Source organism: Chelon labrosus (genome assembly GCF_963514085.1).
Source record: "Chelon labrosus genome assembly, chromosome: 7".
NCBI classification, from domain to species: domain Eukaryota; kingdom Metazoa; phylum Chordata; class Actinopteri; order Mugiliformes; family Mugilidae; genus Chelon; species Chelon labrosus.
Genome location: NC_140343.1, coordinates 792,861 through 820,520, shown reverse-complemented (window position 1 = coordinate 820,520; position 27,660 = coordinate 792,861). Strand labels below are relative to the sequence as shown.

Below are 27,660 nucleotides of genomic sequence, written 5' to 3'. Positions count from 1 at the left end.
GAAAAGTTGGACTCTGACGGTAAGTTGAACAATGATTATTTATTGCGTCGCAACAAGTATAAATTTTGGCAGTGCACTGCATTTATGGGAAACAAAAAACAAATAGAGCTCTTTTAATATAAACAAATAAACAAATGAAAATAATAAAGTTCAAAGAAAAATGTCCTCTCTTCTGTATCAGAAGATAGAGAATCTGTCAGTCTGTTCTCTTACTACTACCCGGGTAGTTTTTGTGGTGAACGTTCTTATCTGTGTCAAAGTGAGTTAGTAGGTGTCCGTGGTCCTCGGAGTGGATCCCGATCTCCGTCTGCTGTCGACCGCCTGGCTCGCCACTGAACCGCCGAAGGTTCAGAATCGTACCGATCAATCCCTGATCCAGCAAAGAATAAAACCAATCTACACGCATGGTGCAGAAAATACATTCAGTTACTATCATATCCATATTCATCACGGTACTTCCTACTACTCCTACTCTGATTCTCAGCATACACATCTAGATGCAGTACTGCTCCAATCACCGTAAATAATGGTGTACTCATTTACAGCACAATATTTTTAACACAATTATTCATTATGAACTTGTATTTTAACATTAATGGACTCATCTATCAGTACATATATTTTCAAACCGCTTTTTAAAGGTGACATAGAATGATTGAACGGGGTATTTATCCTTGATCTGTGATGTGACATGCAGACAACTAAATTTTGGTTGGGTCTGTAATGCCTTAGAAGCTTCCTAAAAACCTCTCTCAGAAAGCTATATTAGGGTGGGGGATTTTAAACGCGTGGTTCTGCACCTATTTGGCGCCCCTTCGGGCTTAACTGGCAACCTCATTATGAAATGCAAGCACTTGACGCTGATTGGCTGCATTTGCTGCCACTCAAAAGAATGTAAACTTCGCTATAGAGAGCCGAAGTCCCGCCCCTCTACTTACCGAAGGGAGTTTTGGTCGGTTCTGTGCGCGCCAGCATGCGGGACTTGTAGTTCGTTTAATTACGTATTTTCCATAGCGTTTTACTGAACTATCTTGCGACAAACTGTGACATTCTTGACATGTAAAATCATTTTTTATTCTGAAAAACAACATATGTATAATCCAAGGCACAAGTCGATCGGGACCAGAAAATAATTTATCTTTCGCCATAGACTGCCGTTCACAAACGAAGTAGCAGTCTGTGGTTGAATGTAGTTGGAATCCGATTATAAATGAACAGCAGCCACGCATCTCGTGCATTTCTTTCGGTGGGAATGTAATGGAAAGTTTGCACACCGCTTGCACAGCCTGGAAGAGCACACCTCGGAACGCGACTCGCCATTTCGCCTTGAACTCCGCAAGCACTGCTGCAATGTACTTCCCGTTGGAGGCGAGAGGGCGGATGTATGCAAATTATTTTGAAGGGGAGGGAATTGAATGAGAGTGGGGGGGGGGCAGTGAGATGCATTTTACGTAATATGTATCCGTTGTTCAGATTGGGCCATTTCTAAAGGAGGAATTTCTATGAAACGGAGATGTTCAGAATGTCTAGCACTTTTCGTATGTTCGTGAATGCGGGCAGACTACCGTTATTCAACTAAGACAAGGTAAAAACGTTTTTTCATTCTCTGTCACCTTTAAGTAATATTTATCTTTTTAACTGTCAATTAACTGTATTAATTCACTCTTTTAATAAACATGAGTATTCAAATACCCTCAATGAAATAAATGACGTCATATATCCAGCTCAGTATATCAGAACAATATTACCATTACCTGATATCATATTCCACCTCTGTCTCCCTCATCATGGTAATTTATCCAGCTAACCATTAGCACCCGTATTAAACACTGGAGCCTATACCTGAAGATGCTAACAGGCGATGCTAACCGCGACTAGCGGTAGCACGGGCTAGCGTTAGCACGATGCTAACCGCGACTAGCGGTAGCACGGGCTAGCGTTAGCACGATGCTAACCGCGACTAGCGGTAGCACGGGCTAGCGTTAGTACGATGCTAACCGCGACTAGCGGTAGCACGGGCTAACGTTAGCACGATGCTAACCGCGACTAGCGGTAGCACGGGCTAGCGCTTTTCTCAAAGTTATTTATTCACATTTCACAATGATACACAGTACCACGGTGGGTTCAAACATTGACTATACCTCCGCATTCTCAGTAAACAGCATGTTCATATTGAGCTAATATAAACAAGCTAACAGCAGGCCTAGCCTCTAGCATGTAGCCGTGCTCTTACCGGAGTCCAAGAGAGGCTTAACACAGTTGAGGCCGCTCCTCTCTCTCTCGCAACAGTTCGTAAGTTCTCTCCTAATAAACAAAGGGTTTGTCAACACACTAACAGGGATTTTCCATTGATTTATGAGGTTTATTTCGTGTTTCCTACCCCGGTTCGTCAGCTCACTCAACGAGCAGTGCTCTCGGTCGGTATCTCGGATAAACAAGCCCGCGCTGCGCGGTCATGACAATGAACACAAGGTGGATGCGCCACCATGTGGTGGAGCATGGTAACTCCCTTAAATCACAGAAATGGGTCTTGTACCCATGTGGGTTACATTAAAATTAGGGCCGGGACTTTAACGCGTTAATTAAGATTAATTAATTACACAAAAATAACGCGTTAAAATTTTTTAACGCATTGTAATCGCACTTATTTTTGCACCGCGGAACGTTTCTCACTGGATGAGTTTCGGCGGACCGATTATACTGGAGCACCAACTAGCGTTCATTACCAGTGTCCTCAACAAGCAGCGGGTGCTGCCGTGAGCCCCTCTCCCGTCCCAAAGCACTCACAGGCGGTCAGTCTCACAGTAGCCCCGCCCCCGCGCAGCAGCGGTCAGAGCAGAGAGGGAGAACCACGCCACCGCGTCCAGACTGCAAACGAATGACGCATGCGCAAAGCTGCAGCTGATCGCGCCCTGGTTTACAGAGCGGGATGTAAATGTTTCTTCACTGTCACACTAAAATAAATAATAAAATAATAATCCATTTAGATTGTTAATTTTGTCAAGTTAAAACCGTTTGTACAAAAAATGTTAAAAATATTCTAGTTATGGCAAAAAATGCTCATGTTCTACTGTGCCTGTGACTTGTAGGCTAGAAACTAAACCAAACTTAAGAAAACTAAAAAAAAAATAAATAAATAAAAAAAAACTTAAGTTACTTTTGCCAATACCAAGCCCGGATAAAGGAGGCGCGTTAATGATACAGCGTCCATCACAATTACATCCAAAAGGTAAATTATGCAAATTGGCCGATGACGTCATTTAGCGACTTCTAGCGACTTTTATAGCTACTTTCCTTACTGAGGAGTTGGCAACACTGTTCATTACTTCAGACAACAACAAACCACAGTGAACATGAACGAAGAAGCTGATTCAATGTCATTATTCAATGGTATACTAAAAATCCATATGAAAAAAATTACTTCTCACTGTTCTCAGGTCAAATATTTATATGCGATTAAAATGCGATTAATTTCGATTAATTAATTACAAAGCCTCTAATTAATTAGATTAATTTTTTTAATCGAGTCCCGGCCCTAATTAAAATACTTATTTTTTTTCCCAGCATTCTAATTACCTTACAAAGATTGGGGAATTAAAAAAAATGTGATTGGATAATATTTGTTTCCTGGTAGTCAGGAGGTTAGCTTGCTGCTTTTTTGACGTTTATTGACCTTAAGTTATTGTTCCTACCTCATCTTCTCGTTTAAATGTAATTTATTTTCTTTATTTTTTAAACTGCGCCTATAACATTCTTCAGTTGTTAGCCTTAAGCCTAGGAGCATAATAAGATCCATTTAGAATAAGTATATATATATTTCCAGTTATTTTGGTGAAAGTAACTTAAAAGTAATGCAGTAGTAGTGTAATGCCTTACAATTCAGAGACAGTAAAAATCATTTAAGTTGCCCATCCCTGTTTTAGGTTATTCTGGGTTTTTATCTTCCTGATGTTCCAACTTTAGTTATTTGTCCATTTTCTGTTTTCATATTAAAAATTGCTCATTAAATAATTAAATCAACTTTTAATGAACCTTGTCAAGAGTCTTTTTAATGAACGTATTGACTCAAACACTTTGATAAACTTGAGGTTCTTTATTAAACCGTGTGGATTCATACAGGTGTTTGGGTTTTACAGACATAGTACCATGTTCAATTCTAAAGATAAAGATAAAAGTACAAAGAGGAGTTGAGTCTGGACTTTATTTCTTAGTGAGGGTCAGCGGTCGGTCTTTATTCTCGCTGCCTCGGCCGATCCCGCAGTAATACTCGGCCGAGTCGTTCTGATTCGAGTTCCTCAGCGTCAGCGAGCCGTTGGCGGCGGCGGAGATTTTCTCAGGACCGACGCCGTCGCCATACTTCAGGACAAAACCGTTCATGAACCAGAGGGTGACGAGGAGCTCGGGTCCATGTCCCGCTGCCTTCCTGTACCAGCTGAGGGTGGAGGGCGTGGTGGTGTTTGTGGCGGCGTCCAGCAGGGGGCACTGCAGGACGGCATCCTGTCCGACTCTCACCTGGACGGTGGAGGGTGGCGGGGCGGCGGCGTGCTGCTGAACACCTTGACAACATTAAAGGACCAGTGTAGAGGAGTCAGTGACATCTAGAGGTGAAGACGCAGATTACAGCTTCAAATAACACAATGAAAATTAAGGAAACTAGATTTTAAAGTTTTTTGTAATCACAGAAAATACGACTAATAAAACAATAAAAAGCAATAATTCCAATGTGTAAAACTTTAAATAAAAATATATTCAAAAGAGAGTTCATATCCAATAAAAAGTCTAAATGATGATAAAATAAAGATACTTATCAAAAAGCTTTTTATCTGTGGATTATTTTTGAATTTAGACTAAAAAATATCAAATTGTTCAGTTTACTGTCGACAGAAACATTAAAGAACTTTAAATATTTTCAGTTTTCATTTCTATTCATTTAATCCGTTAGACAGGAAGTCTTATTTTGAAGGGATTTTAATGTGACTCTTTTTAAATGATAAAAGTCGACTCACCGCTGAGAGCGAGGACCATCGTCCAGAGCAGAGCAGAATCCATCGTGGACTGACAGAGGAAACTCGTCCTGCTGCTGTTGTTCATGAAATCAGTCGAGCGTTTCAGAAAAACATCTCCAACGAATACTCGACATGTGGACGCCTCGTCTGTTCCTCCCTGGTTTTCCCCTTTTATGTAAATCCGATAACACTTTTTATTTCTATTAATAATTAACTAAATTAAATGATGTACAGCATCTATAAAGAATATTCACCTCCGTGGATGTTTCACTCTTTTAAATCTTTTATAGATGGAACCATGGTTCATATAATGAGTCTGGTTTAAAAAAATAAAATAAAACAAACAATGAAAACTGATTTCTGCCAATGATCATTTTATATGTGATTTATTTCTTATTATAGTTTTATTTCTTTCATAAACCAGGTATGAGTTTCTTCTTACACAAAGAACCTGTTTCATTTAGGTTATTATTTAATTATCAGTGAATAAAATACACTCCCTGGCCACTTCATTAGGTACACTGGCCACTTCATTAGGTACACTGGCCACTTCATTAGGTACACCAGTTGATGTAGAAGCAGCGTCAGAAAGGTGGTGATTGACCTGATGATGATTGTGGAGGATGGAGTTACACTGGATTGATTTGAGGAGATGATCCATGTTTTAGAACCAGCTACAGTTCAATAGATCTACACAATGAAAACACAGTAGAATCAACATCTCTCTCAGTTAGTAGAAACTAAAGCTGAACACCAGAGTCACTGCTGTACCTAATGAAGTGGCCAGTGCCTTTCTGTTGAGTTTCTAGCCTCCAGCTGGTTGTCTTCATCTCAGGAGAACTGTCAGACTGGGACCAACAGTTCTCTGCATCTGTTTCCTCTGATCATTCACAGATTGATTTTAGAGCATCAAGGGTCAAATAAGAGGAAGAAATGATCAGTTCTCTGCTTTTATTGTGAAAAACCAAACACCTGAAGAGCTTCCTGTCCCAGAAAAACCCAGAAACCAGAGAATCAGTTTCAACTTCAACCTGAACTCGTCATTCAGCTCCTATTTTATTGTATATGTAATTATTTAATGATGTAAATGAATAAATTCTCTGGTGTGTGTGTGTGTGTGTGTGTGTGTGTGTCAGAGGTGTAGAGTGGCTGGTTGGCCAGCGGGGGGCGCTGTGACTCACTGCTCTGATGAAGTTGACTCAGACTCCCTCTGTGTACGTAGAGACGCTGTCAGGTTGAATTCTCCTGTAAACTGAGACACAAACAGATGAAATCATTAACTCTGACTCATAACTTATATATATATACATATATAAATTACTTGAAGTAATATATATATGTATGTATATATGTATATACAGTCATGGACGAAAGTATTGGCACCCCTGGAACTTTTCCAGAAAATGCACCATTTCTCCCAGAAAAAGTGTTGAAATTACAAATGTTTTGGTATACACGTTTATTTCCTTTAAGTGCATTGGGACAACACAAAAAAGAAGAAGAAAAAAGCCAAATTTGACATAATTTTACACAAAACTCAAAAACTGACTGGACAAAATCATTGGCACCCTCAACTTAATATTTGGTTGCACACCCTTTGGACAAAATAACTGAAACCAATCGCTTCCTATAACCATCAACAAGTTTCTTACACCTCTCAACTGGAATTTTGGACCACTCTTCTTTTGCAAACTGTTCCAGGTCTCTCAGATTTGAAGGGTGCCTTCTCGCAACAGCAATTTTTAGATCTTTCCATAGGTGTTCTATGGGATTTAGATCCGGACTCATTGCTGGCCACTTCAGAATTCTCCAGCGCTTTGTCTCCAACCATTTCTGGGTGCTTTGTGAGATGTGTTTTGGATCATTGTCCTGCTGGAACACCCATGACCTCTGATGCAGACCCAGCTTTCTGACACTAGGCCCTACATTACGGGCCAGAATGTTTTGATAGTCTCCAGATTTCATGATTCCTTGCACACAATCAATGCACCCAGTCCCAGAGGCTGCAAAACAACCCCAAAACATCTTTCAACCCCCACCGTATTTGACTGTAGGTACCGTGTTCTTTTCTTTGTAGGCCTCATTCGGTTTTCTGTAAACAGTAGAATGACGTGCTTTGCTAAAAAGCTCTACCTTAGTCTCATCTGTCCACAAAACATTGTCCCAGAAGGATTGAGGCTTACTCAGGTATGTTCTTGCAAACTGCAGTCTTGCTTTTTTATGCCTCTGTGTCAGAAGTGGGGTTCTCCTCGGTCTCCTGCCATAGCGCTTCATCTCATTCAGACGACGACGTATTGTTCGAGCTGACACCGTTGCACCCTGAGTCTGCAAGACAGCCTGAATTTGTGTGGAAGTTGACTGAGGTTGTTTATCCACCATTCAAACAATCCTGCGTTGCATTCTTGCATCAATTTTTCTCTTTCGTCCACGTCCAGGGAGATTTGCCACAGTTCCATGGGTTAAAAACTTCTTGATTATATTGCGCACAGTTGACAAAGGAACTTTAAGATCTCTGGAGATTGACTTGTAACCTTGAGATTGTTGATATTTTTCCACAATTTTGCTTCTTAAGTCCTCAGACAATTCTCACCTCTTCTTTCTCTTCTCCATGCTTGGTGTGGCATACACAGGCAAACAACACAAAGGTTGAGTCAACTTTTATACATTCCAGCTGGCTTCAGTTTTGATTTCTATATTGCCAGCACCTGTTACTTGCCACAGGTGAGTTTAAATGAGGATCACATGCTTGAAATGAAATTATTTACCCACAGTTTTAATAGGGTGCCAATGATTTTGTCCAGTCAATTTTTGAGTTTTGTGTAAAATTATGTCAAATTTGGCTTTTTTCTTCTGCTTTTTTGTGTTGTCCCAATGCACTTTAAGGAAATAAACGTGTATACCAAAACATTTGTAATTTCAACACTTTTTCTGGGAGAAATGGTGCATTTTCTGGAAAAGTTCCAGGGGTGCCAATACTTTCGTCCATGACTGTATATGAAAGATCTAGAAGTAATTTACTTCTAGATCTTTCATAGTTCAGATATTTGCATCACATCTTGTACAGGAAACGTTCAGACTCATGTAAATCAGGAGGTTTTCTGATTCAGTCAGTTACAGTTTATTATAATGAAGCTAATGAGGAAGTAGACGTAGCTGCAGCCCCCGTAGACCTCCATGATAAACAGACGAGTTCACATCCTGGTACTAAGACATTAGACTGTAGAAAGGAGGGATGGACGGAGGGAAGGAAAGATGAGATGAGACCAGTCTCTAACTTCTGTAACGTCTAAACTTCAAACTGAGCTGAAAGTTGCCGTAGAAACATTTTCAACTATTTTCTTCTTCTCTGTTTTTTTTTCCTGCTGTTAAAGGCCTTCGTTCCAGTCATCCCAGCTACAGTCGCTGTCTCGCTGCTGTTTGTTTAGTTTTATAAAGTCTAACTCTGAGACGTGGCCTTCAGACGCTCTAAAGAAACGACAACACAACACGACGCTACGGCTAACACTGTGTCGCTAATGTTAGCCACCTAGCATTGCAGGAACAACATCCACGTCCAGCTTCATGTTTCTCTGAATGTCTCCAGTATGCAGCTTTTAGTTTGTGTTTTATAAATGAGTCGTCGTGATGAGATCCAACACCCCTCCCTCCTTCTGGACATCAGCTCAGAACCGATCCACTTCCTGTCTGAAGGACCAGGATGATGGTCAGAAGCTCCCAAAGGCCTGATCCTGGTGTCAGATCGTTACTACCATCTCTTAATTAAAGCTGCTTCCCTCTGAAGCTCCGCCCTCATGGTGGGGCGGGTGGAGGGTTAACCAAGGATGATTCAGGGCCCGGAGCTGGCTGAGGGCCCGGAGCTCCTGGCAGGAACTACACATGTTTACAGATGTTGTTTGACTGTTTCCAGGACTGTAGCTCTGCCATCTTTGAGCATGCTCCGAGCCAATCACAGCGCAGACACACAGACAGGGGGTAAGTGTGTGGGTGTGGTTTATTGATCTGGGGGCAGGGCTTGTTTCTGCTGCCAGCAGCTTGGCAGGGAGTCAAGAAACAGTGAGAGCTGCTGAACAGAAACTCTCTGAGTCTTTCTGTTTCGTTTCTGGGCCTGAAACTGATCTTAGTTCATTCAGGTCCATCGCTGCGACGCCGGGAAACAGGAACAGAAACACACACATCGACAGATACACACACACATCAACACACACACACACACACACACACACAACAGATACACACACACATCAACACACTTCAACAAACACACACACGCTTCACACATAAGTGAAACTTTTCCACGTGAGCTGTGTTTAAACTCTGATGTTGTAATATTCCTGGTTCACTCTGTTCTGTCTGAGCTCTATAACACTGACATGTAGGGGAGGAGGAGGAAGAGGAGGAGGAGGAGGAGGTGGTGCATGGGGGAGGAGTGGGTGAGGTTTGCCGTCCTCCCGTCACCATGTGAGGGAGCCCCTCCCTGCGTCTCTGCCCAGTCTGAAGGGAAACTCCAGCTCAGTTCAACCTGAGAGAGTCTCAGAGCAACAGTCAGTTTCACAGCTCCTCGTCTTCATCACCTCTATCCTCCTCCTCCTCTTCCTCAGGTGTCTTCATGGGCTCCTCCAAGTCGTCCCAGAGAGCCAGGAATCTGGGCATGGCCCTGCTGGCGCTCTGGTCCATCGTCTCTCTCGTGGTCATCGTGGTGTGGGCGACGTCCCCCGACCTGAAGGGCTTGTCCCAGTGTCGTGCTGAGCTGCAGGAGGAGACGGAGAAGAGGGAGGGGGCCAAGGTGGTGTGGGACAAGAACAAGGTGGCGCTGGAGGAGAAGGTGCTTCAGGAGAGGGAGGAGAACGCCCGGCAGAGAGATCAGATCCTGGTGCTGCTGGATCGCCTCAACGCCACCAACGCCACGCTGGAGGAGTGTCTGCAGGAAAAGGTCAGAATGAAAAACTGGTTTAACTGAAGGAAGATGAGTTTCACTTCTCCCAAAGATGACAGGTCTGTGGTTAGATAAGCCCCGCCTACTTCCTGAGAACTCAGCGATTAAGACACAAAAAATGTAGCTTCAAATTAAAGAGGAGCTCCAATCTCTAATGGAGACAATGTGCTCAGTTTATAAATGACAGCAGGGGCCTCCCTAGGGGCCCCCACCTGACAAACTACAGCAGAGGCAATGTTCCACTGGATTACTTTGCAGACTTGATTTTTATTCATAGTTTTCTTTCTTGTAACGTTTAAGTAACAGCTGATAGTTGAGATCAGAGTGAACTAACAGAGAGAGGACGACTCTTGGGTTTCACTGTAAATCATTACTTAGTCAGGTCTCCTGAAGGGGGCGTGGCCAAACCCCTTTTGACACACAAAACAGGAAACGACTGATTTTTATCTGACATAGTGATGGGTAAAAAGACAGACAGGAGCTACTGCTGTTGAGGTTTCAAGTAACTCTGAGGCTTATTAGCATTAAATGCTAACGCTAGCAGTTATGGCGCTCAGAAGGAAACGAAGGTTTGTTTTGTTTCCTCACGTCGACCTTCAGCCGCTACAACACAACTGTTTCCGCGCTTTGTGCCTTTAACAGAACGTCTCTCTCTGTTTTGACCGTTTTTAACGTCCAGGTCTTTGACAACAACCCTGAATGTGACGAGTAGAAACACAACAGGAAACACAAGTTAACACCTGCAGAAAAAACATGCAGCAAAACACCTCTAGTCCAAAAATATCTTTAGTTTCTCAGTTAAATGATCAGTCCTCCCAGCATGCATTGTGTTTATGTAAGCTCTGCAACTTATTACCAATCTTGAGCTGAAAATAATTTTTTAATCCAACTGCTCCACCCACTTCACCAGCACACTAACAGCTTCCATCTGCCTCAGAAAAACATCGATGAATAATGTCAAGGATGCACATATTTCATTCTCAGACTGAAATCTGGGTCGTTCAGAGTCGAGGAGGTTGAACAGAACAACTCTTCTCCTCTCTGACCTCCTCCCTCCTCTTTCCATTTTGGGAGACTCGTATTTTCCCTCCTGCACCAAGAGTCTGAATAGAGTTTCCCTCTGGGCAGAATGAGAGTTTAAACACTTCCAACATTTCCAGCTTCATATTTTCAGAGTTGTTGGTTGGAAAAAGTGAGTGTTTGCCTTCGCTCTCTCCCTCCTCCTCTACTTGTGGTTCGTCCTGACTCGCTCCTCCTCCTCCTCTTCCTCTCATTCACCTCTGCTCCACTCCTCCCTCCCTTTCCTCCTCAGTTTTTCCTCCATCTTGACTTCTCACCTTCTGACTCCTGTTTGCTCAGGATTCACATTTCTGTTCTGAAGGAAATCGCTGGAATCGTTACTGTCAACAAATACGGACATGATTTTATTTTTAGTAACGGGAAATTCCATTTTCCTACTGAAGGACGTGTTTGTTGGCTCCGACTACAACTCCCAGAATTCACTTTAACCCGAGTGACCCTTCCGTCTCTCGTCATCGTAAACTTTGTTCTCTGAGTCAAAGTTTTTCTTTATTTTAACTGTTTGTTTTGAAGATCTGCCATAACATTATGACCTGACTCCTCTGGACCTCTGAAGGTGTTCCAGATCCTTTAAGTCCTGCAGGTTGAGAGGTGGAGCCTCCATGGATCAGACTAGTTTGTCCAGGACGTCCCACAGCAGCGGACTGGACTGAGATCTGGTTGAATCTGGAGTCAACACCTTGAACTCATTCCTGAAGCAGGGAGCATCATCCTGCTGAAAGAGGCCTTTAGGGAATCCTGTCTCCATGAGAGGGTGGACATGGTCTGCAGCGATGCTGAGGTAGGAGCTATGAGTCAAAGGAACATTAATGAAAGAACCCAAGGTCTCCCAGCAGAACATGGACCAAACATCACACTGACTCCACCGGCTGGTCTCCAGACCAGAACCACCTTCCTCCATGTCTATCTGGTCCAGTTCTAAGCTTCCATCAGAGGTCAGAGGTCAGCATGGACCCCCTGACTGGTCTAAGATCCACTTCTGACTCCTTTCTACCAGAACCACCATCAACTCCTTTAGACCAGAACCATACGGGTCAGACTCAATGACCCTTGGTCCAGGACCATGTCTCTGGTTCTCCTCCTTCCTTGGACCATTGCTGTTCGTTACTGATCCACTGCAGACCAGGAACATGGAGATGTTCTGACCCAGCTGCCTAGTCCTTCTCAAAGTCGGATACTTCTGCTTGAAAATGTTTCCTTCTTCTAACATCAACTCTGAGGATGAAATGTTCAACTTGCTGCCTGATATATCCACAGTGCTAGTCATAATATTATGGCTGATCAGTGTGTATCTAATATTTGTGATAGTTTGATCATGAATTAAAATCAATAACTAATGTTTAACATAAAGCTTCTCCTTTAAACCCCTGATGGTCCCGTTACGGGTGGAGCTCCTCGTTCATCCTCCACCAGCTGCTGGGGTTGGTTTACATCTCTGTAGCTGCTCTATTCAAGCCAGCTCATCTCTGAATCTAGATTTATGCTTCTGTGTTGGACTTACATCATATCCTGATGTTCACTTCTTTAGAAATATATCGATGCTCAGTTTGAGGAAACTCAACTGAACTGACTAAAGGTTTAGGGACATAAAACACACCAGTCGTGTGTTGTGGCTGAAAACTAGGCTGAAAGCTACAGTGTCAAACTAAAACCTGCTGTCTGAGCTGAGAGACCAATCTGGTTCATAGAAACCCAAAACAACCAATGTTTGTAGAAGCTCGTGTCCAAAGAGAAAAACAGGATATTCATTGACGTCCACAAACCACCACAGCTACCAGAATCTCATCTGTCAACTTCCTGTATATAGACTGAAGCTGACAGAATAACGGTGATATCGGGTCATAACTCTATGAACTTTAATATTTATTTAGTAAAAATAGAAGCTCTGACAGGTGCAGCTGTCATTTTCTCTTTGTCCCTTCAGCTGTGAAACGTTTGGACCAGGTGTGATATTTGCAGGTGTTGTGTGATGTTCCAGGGGCGTGGATTTAATTTTATTTTACTTTTAGCTCGTGTGTAGATCATGGTTTTAAATGATAAAAATTAAAAGTTATCCAGGTCAGCTGACAGGTCCGTGTTTGCGTCTGAGCCAACAGGAAGAACAGATTCAGAGAATAAAGAGACACTTCCTGTTGAGCAGATTTTGAGAAATTTACAGGATCCTTGGAGAGAGATTTTATTTAAAAGCTTGTTAAAGAATGAATGGAGCTACATCCTAAAGAGGCCACACGTCCCATCACAATATTGATAATACATCAGTTTAATAGAGAGCTCTCTCCTGTTCAGCATCAGTCACATTATTATCTCAGAGTAGAGCCATTATGTTATTAGAAGTCTCTGTTCTTTCACTCAGGACTCGGCTGATCTAACTTTAACCGCTGCGTCTGATAAAAGGAATTTTTCAGAAAGCCTCTGGACAGACGGAGCTGCCCTGCTTTTAATCAGCAGCCTGGACAGGTCAGATAAAAACCAGCGAGAACAGATCAAGACTCCAAGAATGACATTTATACTTACACATAACTGGAATAATTAATTAATTAATTAAATCTGGGGATGCAAAACTGAACCGGATTCAGTGCGTCTATGGCCTGGTACACATTTAGAAAACTTTCCTTATTATCTGATAAATATTTAATGGAAGCTTGATCCCAGGATGTTCCAAAAGGATGCAGCCAATACAAAACAGTGCAAACAGTACAAACAGTGCAGACAGACAGCGCAAAGATAAACAACACAGACAGAACAAAACACTTAGGAGACATTACACAACAACAGAGCACCAACTAATGACCAGACTACCAGAGTATGAGTAAGTGACTGTAAACGTTTGACTGATCATCAGCACGGTGTGCAAAGAACTGAGTCTAGGTGATGATATGATTGTGGTTGTGAGTGTAAAAATGTTTTATCAAATCAGAAATAATCAGTATATTGTTGATGTATAAATGCAGCTGATAAATATTCACTGTTGAGCGAGTCAACTTTTGTAAGATTAGCATTAGCCTCAGATAGCTAGCTATTCATCAACACGCCTATTAATGTGTGTTTGTTGCATGAGATGAGACGTTTTATCGGTTCAATGTATTTGCTTTTTGGAAATAAATAACGTAGCCTCTCAGCTAACAGCAGCTCTTCCTATCCTCTCAGCTAACAGCAGCTCTTCCTAGCCTCCCAGCTAACAGCAGCTCTTCCTATCCTCTCAGCTAACAGCAGCTCTTCCTAGCCTCCCAGCTAACAGCAGCTCTTCCTATCCTCTCAGCTAACAGCAGCTCTTCCTAGCCTCCCAGCTAACAGCAGCTCTTCCTAGCCTCCCAGCTAACAGCAGCTCTTCCTAGCCTCTCAGCTAACAGCAGCTCTCCCTAGCCTCTCAGCTAACAGCAGCTCTTCCTAGCCTCCCAGCTAACAGCAGCTCTTCCTAGCCTCTCAGCTAACAGCAGCTCTCCCTAGCCTCTCAGCTAACAGCAGCTCTTCCTATCCTCCCAGCTAACAGCAGCTCTATTATCAATATTCCTTTGTGCATCATTTGAAACCATGAACATATATAACAGTTTCAGGATTCAGGATGTTTTTCACTAACATGTTTTTTTTCTGTGTCGCCCTGCAGGTCGTCCTGAACGCCAACATCAGCGCCCTGCAGGACGACATAGAGCAGCTGCGTGAGAGGGAGGCAAACCTCACGGCTCAGCTCCGCCAGCAGGAAGGTAAACGCTCTGCACTGCTCTAGGAAAAACTCCATCACTGCCATGAAAGGAGACTTTCTCAGCAAGCCACCGGTGGTATTCTGTTACCATGACGACGCCTGAGTCAGAGTAAACAAATAACGGAGAGAGAGAGGGAGAGAGAGAGAGAGACTCTTTAATTACATCCACCAATAACAGTTTTATTTTCAGCAGCATGAAAGTGAAAGAAAGAAGGAAAGAAAGAAAGAAAATCTAAAGCAGAGGACAAATAAATGTGACAAAGAATAAGCGTCAAGAAAGAAAGATGGAGCGACAGAGTTTAGGAATGAAGGAAGAGAAGAGGAAGAATGTTTTCATTTTTGCCGTTTCCGTGGAGACAAGAGCTGATAATCAAGACAACAAACTTCTCTTCCTTTGTTTCTCCTCCTCCTTCTCCTCTCCCCACCTTCCTTATTCTTCTTCTCCTCTTCTTTCTTCCCTCCTTCTCTTCTAGTCTTCCCTTCCCATCCTTGCTCTTCTCCTTCTCCTCCTTCTCTTCTCCTTCTCTTCCTTCCCCTTCTCCTCGTCTCTGTCCTCCTCATTTTCCTGTCCTTTCTTCCTTTCTTCCCTTCTTCTCTTCAATCCGTTCTCCTCTTCTTCCTTCTAGTCTAGTTCCAGTAGATGTGATGCTTCTCTTCACATCTAAACACACCTGGTCTCCATGGTAACCGCTGCTCTCTGATCACAGTGACTGGTCAGGTATTGATCATGTGGTCAGTGGGTTGGTCGCCTCAGGTTCTGGTGGAATGTGAGTTTCCCTGTAACGAGGCTCACAGCGCTACGCTAACGCTAACAGCTCGGAGGGAGGGACTTCACACCTCCGCTCCACATGTCTCAGAGTCCAGCAGCGTCTTCCTGAATACTTTCAGCTTAAGTTACAAACATTTTCCTTTACTCAAAGCCCAGGCAGGAACAGAGGCAATGATGGGAAGTGGAGACTTTAATGAAGGTGACTTCCTGCACCGAGCGCTCACAGGAAAATGAATCATTCTTGTATGAAGGAGATATGGAGGGAGCATTGTGTTAGTTGGAAGAAACGAATCAGATCAACATCAAGACAGGAAGTGTCAGGAAGTTTTATTTTGAAAGAAATTTTTTATTATTTTTTTAAATCCTACAGTCAGGTCTGAATCTGCACATAAACAAACTGAAGAACAGAAAACATGAGCATCGCTAGCAGAACACGTCATAGCTGTGATAAGACAGAACGATACCTTATAAGTTAAAGCTGACCTGAGCAGGAAACACTCAGATCAGCTCCAGTAAACGAGTTGGTTAACGGACATTAAATGATGTTAATACCAGTGTCTTTATGTGCTTTCTTATCAGAGATGTTTGTTTCTCATCAGAGACCTGGTTCCTCTGAGGACGGAAGGTTCCAGGGTTCAGGTCTAATCTGAGCTTTGTTTCTAAAATAAATCAGATCTTAACATGTGAGAGACTTTCCAGCTTGTTCCAACATCTGGATCATGTCTCCAAGTCGTGACCATAGATTGTAGAAAAGTGGACGCATGACGGCTCCTCTAGAGTGAAGCCAAAGCCAGTGGAGCTCCCCCTGGTGGCTGCCTGCAGTATAGTAGCTCTAGCTAATAGCTAATAGTACCTGTAGCTAATAGTACCTCTAGCTAATAGCTAATAGTACCTCTAGCTAATAGTACCTCTAGCTAATAGCTAATAGTACCTCTAGCTAATAGTACCTCTAGCTAATAGTACCTCTAGCTAATAGCTAATAGTACCTCTAGCTAATAGCTAATAGTACCTCTAGCTAATAGTACCTCTAGCTAATAGTACCTCTAGCTAATAGCTAATAGTAGCTCTAGCTAATAGCTAATAGTAGCTCTAGCTAATAGTACCTCTAGCTAATAGCTAATAGTAGCTCTAGCTAATAGTACCTCTAGCTAATAGCTAATAGTAGCTCTAGCTAATAGCTAATAGTACCTCTAGCTAATAGCTAATAGTAGCTCTAGCTAATAGTACCTCTAGCTAATAGCTAATAGTAGCTCTAGCTAATAGCTAATAGTACCTCTAGCTAATAGCTGATAGTAGCTCTAGCTAATAGTACCTCTAGCTAATAGCTAATAGTACCTCTAGCTAATAGCTAATAGTAGCTCTAGCTAATAGTACCTCTAGCTAATAGCTAATAGTAGCTCTAGCTAATAGTACCTCTAGCTAATAGCGAATAGTACCTCTAGCTAATAGCTAATAGTACCTCTAGCTAATAGCTAATAGTAGCTCTAGCTAATAGTACCTCTAGCTAATAGCTAATAGTACCTCTAGCTAATAGCTAATAGTAGCTCTAGCTAATAGTAGCTCTAGCTAATAGCTAATAGTAGCTCTAGCTAATAGCTTATTGCTCTTCCTGTTTCCTCTTATGAACAAGTGCATCCAGACTACTGCCACCTGCTGGTATGAAGCGTTATTTATGTACCAGCTGGTGGTTGGCTGCCTCTTTGTGGTGCATTCAAGTGCAGCTGTTTTGTTCTGGGGACATGATAAATAACTAAATAAATGGTGGTGAGTGATCAGACTTCCCACAATGTTTGTTGAATATTTTATTTTATCTGCCTGTAATTTACTTGACTGTATAAACCTTTAAAAGACTGGACTTCTTATCTGAAATAAATCTGAACTCCCTTCTGTGATGTGTTCAAATGCAACGTGAGGAGACGTCACAGTCAGCCTTCTTACCTGAGTGTACACGAGTGACTACATTCTGTTAACGAGTTGTCTTCCTGTCGCCCCTGTTATCAACTGGTTTCTGTTTCCTGTCCTCAGACCATATTGATGTTCTGAAGCAGAACGTGACTCAGGCCACCCATCTCACCACCTCCTGCCACAGCCTGAGGGCGGCGGCTGAAAGCCAGATGACGGCGGCTCAGGCTGAGACCAAAGCCTGCGAGTCCAGAGAGGAGTACCTGCAGAAGAAGCTGTGAGTCCAGTCACTTTGTGTTTCATTTAGATAAATAGTTTGAGGTTATAACTGTTTATATTTTTGTGTTAACAGTCAGAAATGTAAAGCTGTGGAGCCTGAAGTTGCTCCGAAGCCGCAGGAGTCCTCCCCCTCCGCCTCGCCCACCGGTGGCGCTCCCATCGCTTGTGTTCCTCTGCTGACGCTACTCGTCTGCAGCGCTCTGCATCTGATAACCTGTGAGTAGCAGCGACGCCTCGTCCCAACGCACCGATAATCACTCACACATGATGATAAATCAACTCAAACGACCTGTGGCACTTAAACACATCACTGAAGTACTGAATCACAAACATCTGGAACATTTTAAGAAATATCTGAATTCATGGTGACTCCTAAATCATTGTATTGGTTAATCCTTGCATAGATTATTTATCTGGTCCATATTTAAAGGAACAGTATGTAAGATTGTGGCCAAAACTGGCCAAAACTGGTACTGCAATCACTTTCTAAATACTGTAGAACGGTGTATCCCCTCCAGCCTCCCCCCTGTCTCGAGGTTGCCAGGTTACCGAGGTAACGTTAGGCTACTCAATACGTCTCAATTACGTTTCACATTGCCATAATCGATGTGCTAATGTTGTTTTCCTCGGCGTTTCAGCATAATGACAGAGAAACGGGCTCATAATGCTAATGCTAATGTTAGCAACGACGACTCGCCGTTTTTATTTCCCAAACAATTCCTTCCTTTTCAATTCGATGACCCACCTCGTCTGTTTGCGCTAACGTAACGTTTAGAGATGCACCGATTACAATTTTCCAGGCCGATTCCGATTTCCGATTTTTCATTGAGTTTGACCTGCCGATACCGATTTTGGCCGATTCCGATTTCATTTTTTCTAACCACTTTACAACACACACAAAGACTTATTTTCTCTTCTTTAATAGAATATTAATATTATCTTTTCTTTAATAGAACATTTTTTGAACAGATAATCGCTATCACCATAAAAATAGAACTATATAAATTACTCCTGGTGTGGGAAAAAAAAAATTAAAATAGGCCTATTTGTGGAAAAAAATATGTAATATTTGAGTTACATAAAGCTTTTTATTTGTTTTCTTCCTAATTGTCCTTGAAATAGTGGTCAAGAACCCCCCCCCCCCCCCAACACAAAAATGGTTTGGCCACTGATCAAAATTTGATGTTGCCGTTTGATTTGAAGTTCAGTAGCTCAAAATGTCCGGTCAGCATAAGTCCGGTGCTCAGAAAAGGAAAGAAAAGAGAAGAAGAGAAGAAAATAGAGGCCTTAAAGATTTTCTTAACAAATATTTAAAAAAAGGTGGTGACGGTGAAGCTGGGACTAGTAAAGTGAACGTAGGTTAGAAACAGCGCAGCCAACGTTTACCAGCCTTGTAACGTAAGCTAACAGGCTAGCTCTAATGCTAACGTCCATTAGCTTGTATAAAAGCCCGACACAACACGTTATCTTTGACAGAAACAGGATGAGAGGAGAGAGATCCGACTGCAGTCAGGTGACAGAGAGAGTGATGCGGGACGGGCCCGCTGTCCCGGAGCGGAGGGACAGAGTCAGGCTACCGTTGAGAGAAGAGAGAGAAGGTCACAGTGGAGCGAGGGGGGGCATCTAAGATTATCTCGTCCCGGGCCCAGGCAAGACTGTCAGCTGGCCTGCGTGTGATGCTGATGTTGCGCGATGTAAATCATGCGGCGCCCGAGTGCATTTGACCGGCAAAAAATCGGCATATGTCAGACTGACCGGCCGGTCTCCGGTCATGGCCGATCACGTGAAAATCGGCCGATTCCGGTCACCAGCCGATAAATCGGTGCATCTCTAGTAACGTTACTTTGCATGAACATGCATAACTTTGTTCGACTGTCGTGAATATTTTAAATGTCCATTTACATTATGTCCAAGTAAGTTAGCCAGATGAATCTTACCTGTCCAGGAGAAAATTAGAAACGTTGGCGTCTGTCTTCAAATTCTTCTCCGTTTTCAGCCGTCTCCATCTTTCAAAGGCATCTCCTACAAATCCTTGTTTTATTTCGGACTTTGTCACGACGTAGTTCGGATTCATAACGAGGTCTTTTAGGTTTAGTAACGTTATACATGTTTTATCCGACACGTTGGTAGCTGCAGCTGTGGTAACAACCCGGATGACGAAACTCTACTGACTTGGTGATTGGTCGATAGGTGGAGGGTGGAGCCTCAGACCAAAACACAACATGACAACATCAACATCAGCTGAGGGCTGCAACTCTCACTTTTAAATGACAATATCCTGGCTGGACCACTGCTGTCAGTGATAGAAGGATTTGAAATGAACATGATTTCTTCATGTCTAGTGACATATCAGGGCCATTTTATGATTCATTGAAATATATTTCTTACATACTGTACCTTTAATAATTAATTACTGATATGATCTGGAGTATTTTAGTTTTTGGCCTCTTCATCTCTTACACACTTTGGTCGGTTTGACCAAGAAACTGGTTTTAATGCTTCAGTTTAATTTGCTGCAGATGTGACGACACTGAACAGATTCATCTATAATCATGTTCACGTAGAAAGTTAAGTCTGGATAACAGAAAAACATGGAGGACTGGATTCATTTGAAATTTAACACATTTTTAAAGAAAACTAAATTCTGCATTTATTGTTTATTTCTAGTTCCACCTGAACCGATATGAGAGCAGTCTGTTAGCGCTGCTGCGTCGTGTTGCTGCTGCTTCATGCTGCTCACACACTTTAATAGTAATGTACATCCGTTGGCCACTTCATTAGGTACACCAGTGACTCTGGTGTTCAGCTTTAGTTTCTACTAACAGAGAGATGTTGATTCTACTGTGTTTTCATTGTGTAGATCTATTGAACTGTAGCTGGTTCTAAAATATGGATCATCTCCTCAAATCAGTCCAATTTAACTCCATCCTCCACAATCATCATCAGGTCAACCACCACCTTCTGACGCTGCTTCTACATCAACTCAACATTATTTAGATGAAGCAGACGGGGTGGACAGGTGTCTAAACTCTCTGTAGTTCATATTCAATGATTCACTGCAATATTTAGCTCTTATAAAATTGATTTAGAATTTAATTTGAGAAAAAAATGCAGAAGAAGTGTGGAAATGAACCAAGCTTCAAAGAATCGATATTAGAACTGATTCAAGGTAAGAACTTAGCTCAACAGAAAGTCACTGGCCACTTCATTAGGTACACTAACGAGTAACAACTAAGGTAACTGAGGTATTTTGATGATTTGCGACTCGTACACAACCTTGATTCAACACAGCTTTAAGGTTTCCCGTAGAAATCATCTTTAGAGACTAAACAGTTTCAGCACCAGGATGTAAACATGTTTATTTCTGCTGTAAAGGTTTTATCACGGAGGTCTGTGGCTCTACTGGAGCCTCTAGTGGACGTTAGAGAAACTGCAGCTTAAATCAAACGTAATGTCATTTAATAAACCGGTCTGTGGCAATAAGACTTTATTCTACAGCTCCTGTCTGGGATTCTTTTTTTTTTTTTTTTTAGAAAATTATGAGGAAACTTTCCCTGAAACTGTCTGGAAAACACTGGACTACGAATTAACTTTACACAACTAAAGACGGCTGATTTAATTAGTGACAGTTAAAGGGCCACTCACATTTATTTTTAGAGCCATGGGGCGGGGCTTAATGTGACTGACAGCTCTGTATGTGTGTTTTCAGGAAGTCCGCGTGGGGGACAGTCGAGCCGACGGCGAGCACTGCGGTCCAGGCGTTGGGGGGGAATGGGGCGGAGCCTGGACCAACATAACAACTGCTGTACCAACCATCTGTCTACGCCACAAACAGGTCGCCATGGAGATGCGTCCGATGAATGAATGGACACAAACTCTGCTTTAACGCCACAGCTGAGACCTTCACTGACCGTCAGACACGAAGCTTCAGCGCTGCTTGTTTTCATGCTTTAGTCCATCTGAGAAACGTTTTCCTAAATGAAAATAGTTTCTTAAAACCGGGAACTGAACCAGATCAGGGTTTACAGTCGGCTGTGATCAGGATCAGAGTGAAAGGATTTATTCTGCTGTCGCTCATGTTTTTATGGTATTTGTGTTTTAATGCTTGAAGCTTCTGCCACAGCAAACAAACGACTTGACTTTTAGAGGCTTTTATTGAATTTTATCTGATGCTGGATCAGCGGGGGGGGGGGGGGGGGGGGCTCAGGATCAATGTGGTGATCTAAATAATTAACCTGAGGAGTTTCTTTGCCGACATCGTACTGCTTCTGAACATCCGTGTTTATTGAACTTTAATTTGAATTTTAAGAAAATAAATTTTCTACGTATAAAATGAATGTTGTGTCAGTTTGACTAAATGTAATAATTAAAAGTTGACTAAAATGAAATGACTTTGTGTTGATTAAAACAGTGGAAGATAAAAATGCTAAACATCTTCACCTGAAACTAAAACTGAATCACAAATGTCTGTCAACATTAACACTGGTGTGGATCCCTTACCGACCTCTACGTTCTTAAAATAAATAAACTTACTGGAGTCCTACATATCTTTACTTCTGAACTACAGCTACAAGTCTCCAGACGCACTGAGACAGGATGTCCTGACTCACCACATCTGTCTCCACCTATGTCTTGATGACGCCGTACTCTGGTGATCGCTCCTCCGTCAGCTCCTCCATCAGCTCCTCCATCAACTCCTCCATCAACTCCTCCGTCAACTCCTCCGTCAACTCCTCCGTCAGCTCCTCCATCAGCTCCTCATAGCTCCTCCATCAGCTCCTCCATCAGCTCCTCCGTCAACTCCTCCATCAGCTCCTCCGTCAGCTCCTCCGTCAGCTCCTTCGTCAGCTCCTCATAGCTCCTCCATCAGCTCCTCCATCAGCTCCTCCATCAGCTCCTCCGTCAGCTCCTCCATCAGCTCCTCCATCAACTCCTCCATCAGCTCCTCCATCAGCTCCTCCATCAGCTCCTCCATCAACTCCTCCGTCAACTCCTCCATCAGCTCCTCCGTCAGCTCCTCCGTCAGCTCCTTCGTCAGCTCCTCATAGCTCCTCCATCAGCTCCTCCATCAGCTCCTCCATCAGCTCCTCCGTCAGCTCCTCCATCAGCTCCTCCATCAACTCCTCCATCAGCTCCTCCGTCAGCTACTCATAGCTCCTCCATCAGCTCCTCATAGCTCCTCCGTCAGCTCCTCCGTCAGCTACTCATAGCTCCTCCATCAGCTCCTCATAGCTCCTCCGTCAGCTCCTCCGTCAGCTCCTCCGTCAGCTCCTTCGTCAGCTCCTCATAGCTCCTCCATCAGCTCCTCCATCAGCTCCTCATAGCTCCTCCATCAGCTCCTCCATCAGCTCCTCCATCAGTCCATCAATCCTGTGACTAAACATGTCTGCCTCTGGAAGATGAAGCCAGTCAGACAGCAGTTATCAGATCTGAACCAGGTTCCTGTCTGTCGTGACCTTTGACTCTGTGCTGGAGGACTGAGATGGAGGACTACAGCCGTCTGTCCCTCCTTCTCTCCACTGTCTGTGTCCTCTAAGTTCTCAATGTCTTTCAGCTCCTGTTTGTAGTCCCAACATAACCGACAACAACGCTTTAAACAATACTGAAAATAAGTCTCTTTCATAACAAACACTGAGTCAATGAATATATCATATTTAAATCAAGCCATCTGCTGTAACTTTAGTGAAGGCTGTAGTGTGTTTATAACAGTTTCTCAGCCTCTACTATCTCTCAGCTCACAAATGTGGAAACAACTTCAGCATTTATTATTTATTGGCGTTAAATAATATTTTCCTTCCATTATTTTAGCGGTATAAAACATACTGCAACGTAAGTCTATGCTGGTTGGAAATGTAAAATCGACAATATTTTGAATGGAGTTTGGTGTAAAGCTTAACATTACAACACAAGCTATGAATTTTAGAGTAAATAACACAACAAACAGCGATAATGTTTTTTTTCATTATACTATCAAAGCTTGTTAAACCAGCTACTGCTTATTTTCCAACGTCTATAAAATTATTCAAAATAATAATTAATAACTAATATTTAAATTTAAATGTGTCGGCCGATTTAAAATAATTTTTTACATCACAACATTAAAATTTAAAACCTTAAACTAATCTGTGATATTTGCTCTCACAAACTCCGAGAGAAAATATTAGCATTCTACTTTAGCAACAAGCTAACCTCCGCTAACAGACGTTAAGCTAGCTGCTCCGTCTAGTTTTACTCATTAACCGTTGAGTTAGCAGTTAGCTACTCGGCTAACTACTTCACCGTCTACACAGCTAGCTAGTTTGTTGCTAACGGTTATTATAAATAATAACTGACATACTGACATCAGGTACAACTAGTTCAGGTAAGAAGATTTAACCGCGGTAAGTCAAGTTTAACTTCCGGTCATACATTTCAAAATAAACGGCTTCTTCTGAGCTTTATTCCTACAGCCAGGTTTGTTGATTTCCCTTTAGTTTAGTTTCCCTTTAGTTTACAACATTTTTTTTTTCTAAAAAGAAATTCTTTCTAAAAAAGGTTAGAGAGAAATCCGGTCGAATATTTCAAAATAAACTTCTTCTGCCTTCAAGTGAAGTTTTGATTTCCGTTTCCGGTTTCCCGTATCATCGAAACTAGGGCTTTTAAATGTGTTTAAATAAAGTAGAAATACTAAAGTTAAATGAAAGCTAATTCTATATAAGTAAAAGTATCATGATGTACTAATGGGGGCAAAAGTAAAAGTTTCGTGAATTCATATCCAGATAACATTTTACATTTGTCCTTTTAAAAGTATTTTGAATTAATACGATCCAAACTATTTGCATATTTAACACGAATATTCAAAAACTTCCCTTTCAAAGTAAACGTCTTCTTCTGCGTTTATTTATCAAGTTTTTAATTTCCGTTTCCGTTTCCGGTTTTCAGTATCGTTGGAGCAACGACAAAGATCTTTTACTGAAGTTAAAGTAGAGAAACTAGAGTTAAATAAAAACTAATTATATGTAAATATATATCAGTATATGTAAGTACATGTAAGTATATATGTAAAAGTATCAGCAGCATCAAAGTACCAAAACAAAAGTCAGTTTGTTCTTTTAAAAGTATTTTCTCTAGAATTAAAATGATCCAAACTATCTGTAGATTTATAACCAGGCTGATGTAAATGACCTGGGACCGATATCTAATGTTCTTCTATTTTAATTCTGTCAGAGCCCAAAGTTCTGACTTTCATTAAACGTTAACACCATCTTGTCTCCGTCGCTTCACGTCTCTTAATCTTTTAATATCTGCCTCATTTTGTTTGTGTAAAATCACCTCAGAGATGTTCTGAAACAGAACATTTCACATTTCAAGAAATGTTAGATGAAGCAGACTCTGGATCTGCTGCTCGTACTATTTCTACTTCTGATTCTAACTTTGATAAAACCAGAGCCGAGGTCAAACTGATGAAGGTGTTAACTCATGTTTAATGATGTTAGTTTGTTCCTCCTCTCCTGTCTTAGTTGTTCCGGTCTTTACTAATGATTACATAAAATTACTCCCACCTGAATGAATTTAATACGAGGTGTGCATCTTTTAAGTATGAAATGAAAGTTTACGACGTCTTTGAAGAATCAAGTTCAGTTTTAAGAACATGTTTAAAAAGGTTTTGGTCCGCGCTGATGAGGAGAGGAAGAAGGAACAGAGTCTGGAGAGAGTTGGATGTGGTGGCTGTGTATTGAAGGAAACGTTTAACGTCGTGTAAATGAGCTTCAGGCCGTGTGAGAGGAGACACATGTAAACGAGGAGAAGGAAAACCCGCAGACTGAAGCCTTCACACTCCACGTGGAAGCAGTCATTAGTCGCTTTGTGGATTCTGACAGAAAATAAACTGATTTCTACCTAAAACCATCTGAAACTTTATACCAGAGTAACATCCTGGACTTTAAATGAGTGAAATCTGTGATTTAACTTTATCACCTGAGACTCATTGATCTGTTTAAACATGTGAGGGCCATTCAGATCAGTTAAATGAACAGTTAATTTAACTGTTGTTTTACTGGTTTTCTTTGTGTAGTTTTGTCTCTGTTGGTTTTTAACTTTTATTTTAAATCCTGTTACTGATTAAAATGTTCTTTTTATTCTCCCTTCATCCTAATTTGAAATGATTTGAATGTATAAAATGTAGCTTTAAGGTCATTTGGGTCAGAAATGAAATGTTAATTTATAAATTTCACACAAAAACAGAGTCAACATTGAAACTATTTTAGTTTAATTGGTACTTTGGTGGAGTTGAAGTGTTTTAAGAGAATGAAATGATGTGAACTGGAGTCATGACTGAAGCGTTGATCAGGAGTCGACGACTTCATTTAGACATTTAACGTCATTAAAGTGTCACATTTCAAACATCTCCAGAGTTTTTAACTGAGTTTCTGTCACGTGATTATTCCTGAAACTCATCAGAAGGAATTAAGATGAATCTATTGATCCTGGATCAGCCCCTGACTGACTGACGTGATCAGTTTGTTCTGTGTTTGATCGGCTGCTAACGAGACTCATCAGGCTCCACGTTGACCTGATGAACAGCTCAGGAGACACTTTAATGAATGAACGAGTCTAATGTGAAAAGACTGAACGCGTCACTCTATCAACCACATGAGTTCAGATGGATTTAAAGAAATAATAATAATAATAATAATAAGTTTCAGTTGATTATCTGAGTTTTTTTTATCATTATTTCTTCATCTCTGATTTGCAGGAACAAATATAAAGTCTATATTTATATCGTTTATATTTTCAAGATGTGCTTTTACCATTTCTTTCACATAGTTACATAAAGATGAATTAAATGACTCTAATAAATAAAACAGGAGCAGATTTAAACATGACGTGTCACAGGTGAGACCAGCAGGTGGCGCAGTAACACCACACACATCACTCAATCTGATTTGACTTTATGACATAAAAACACCTTCAGCTTTCATTTTACACACGAAGAGAACATTTAGATAAATGTTCATTTTATGAAGTTTGATAAAAGGTGAAAATAAATTAGGAAGATTTATTTTCTTTTACTGATTTATTTTTTAGTTTCGGCTCAAAATTCAAATTAGACAATTAAATGATTAAACGATTAAATTGATCAACAGCCTTTTAATTATTTCTTTATTTATTAAACACATTGAATCAAATGAAGATGAAGAAGGAGCTTAAAGTTCATTAAAGTGTCAGATTTAAAACAGGTTTCATTAATGAGACTGATCAGTTAAAACGTTTTATCTCTCCACACGTTCAGAGCTCATGTGTTGGTCCGGACCTCGTGACCAACTGGTTCTGCAGAGACTCCGGGTCCTGTTCCAACACGTCCTGCTGGTTTCACTGCTGCAGGTCCAGAGCAGACCGCTGGGGGGAGTCTGAGACCTGAGCACGACCCGGACCAGAGCTGGGAGGGGGGGCACATGAAGCATGCATGTGAACAGATATGAATGTATGAATGTATTAACGGTGCAGCTCTGCAGCAGGTCTGATCTCTATCACCTGGACTCATGTGTTCATTATATTATTATTTGGAACTCTTGCACCCCGCCCCGCCCCCCCCCCCCCCCCCCCCCCCACGGTCACCTACACTCCTTACACTTTAAAACATCATGAAACCTGTTTCTGGTTATTTGTGTGTGTGTGTGTGTGTGTGTGTGTGTGTGTGTGTGTGTGTGGTTCAGGAGAAAAGAGCGGGACCAGTTTCAGGGAGGAGGGAGCTCTGGAAAGTCCTCCACTCACAAGGAAAGAACGACAGAGAGAAAGAAAGAAAGAAGTCCCGGTAAACAGACGGGGAGGAGAGCGGGGGATTCTCCGAAACTACCCCACGTGGGATCAGCGGCGTCTGCAGCGCGCTCAGCCAATGGGCGCAGAGTACGGGGGCTCTATTGACAGCTGTGGACCAATCAGAGAGCGAGCAGCTGAGCGTGGCGATATAAAGGCAGAGAGTTTCAGCTCCAGAGACGCAGATCCTCTTTAC

The 27,660-nt window shown here is 41.9% G+C and overlaps 2 protein-coding genes across 2 annotated transcripts; one reads left to right on the top strand and one right to left on the bottom strand.

The window, feature by feature from the left end:
- Positions 1-4,099: 4,099 nt before the first annotated feature.
- On the bottom strand, positions 4,100-5,031 carry sid1 (secreted immunoglobulin domain 1). The gene is made up of 2 exons (XM_084547887.1): positions 5,007-5,031; positions 4,100-4,556 (listed from the first exon to the last, which is right to left on the bottom strand). Exons 1-2 carry the CDS (start codon positions 5,023-5,025, stop codon positions 4,201-4,203), a joined length of 375 nt encoding a protein of 124 aa, XP_084404013.1. The 5' UTR covers positions 5,026-5,031; the 3' UTR covers positions 4,100-4,200.
- A 4,493-nt stretch (positions 5,032-9,524) lies between these two features.
- LOC311490338 (uncharacterized protein) lies at positions 9,525-21,829 on the top strand. Its single transcript, XM_084547783.1, has 5 exons — positions 9,525-9,936; positions 14,624-14,720; positions 17,514-17,667; positions 17,743-17,885; positions 21,379-21,829. Coding segments are annotated over exons 1-5 (720 nt in total). The 5' UTR covers positions 9,525-9,612; the 3' UTR covers positions 21,381-21,829.
- Positions 21,830-27,660: the final 5,831 nt, after the last annotated feature.

Bases quoted from the DNA above. Each gene is read 5' to 3' on its own strand.
- LOC311490338 (XM_084547783.1), top strand. From the start codon at position 9,613: ATGGGCTCCTCCAAGTCGTCCCAGAGAGCCAGGAATCTGGGCATGGCC. The intron at 9,937-14,623 runs GTCAGAATGAAA...GTCGCCCTGCAG, and splicing joins AGGAGTGTCTGCAGGAAAAG to GTCGTCCTGAACGCCAACAT. The intron at 17,668-17,742 runs GTGAGTCCAGTC...TTGTGTTAACAG, and splicing joins GAGTACCTGCAGAAGAAGCT to TCAGAAATGTAAAGCTGTGG.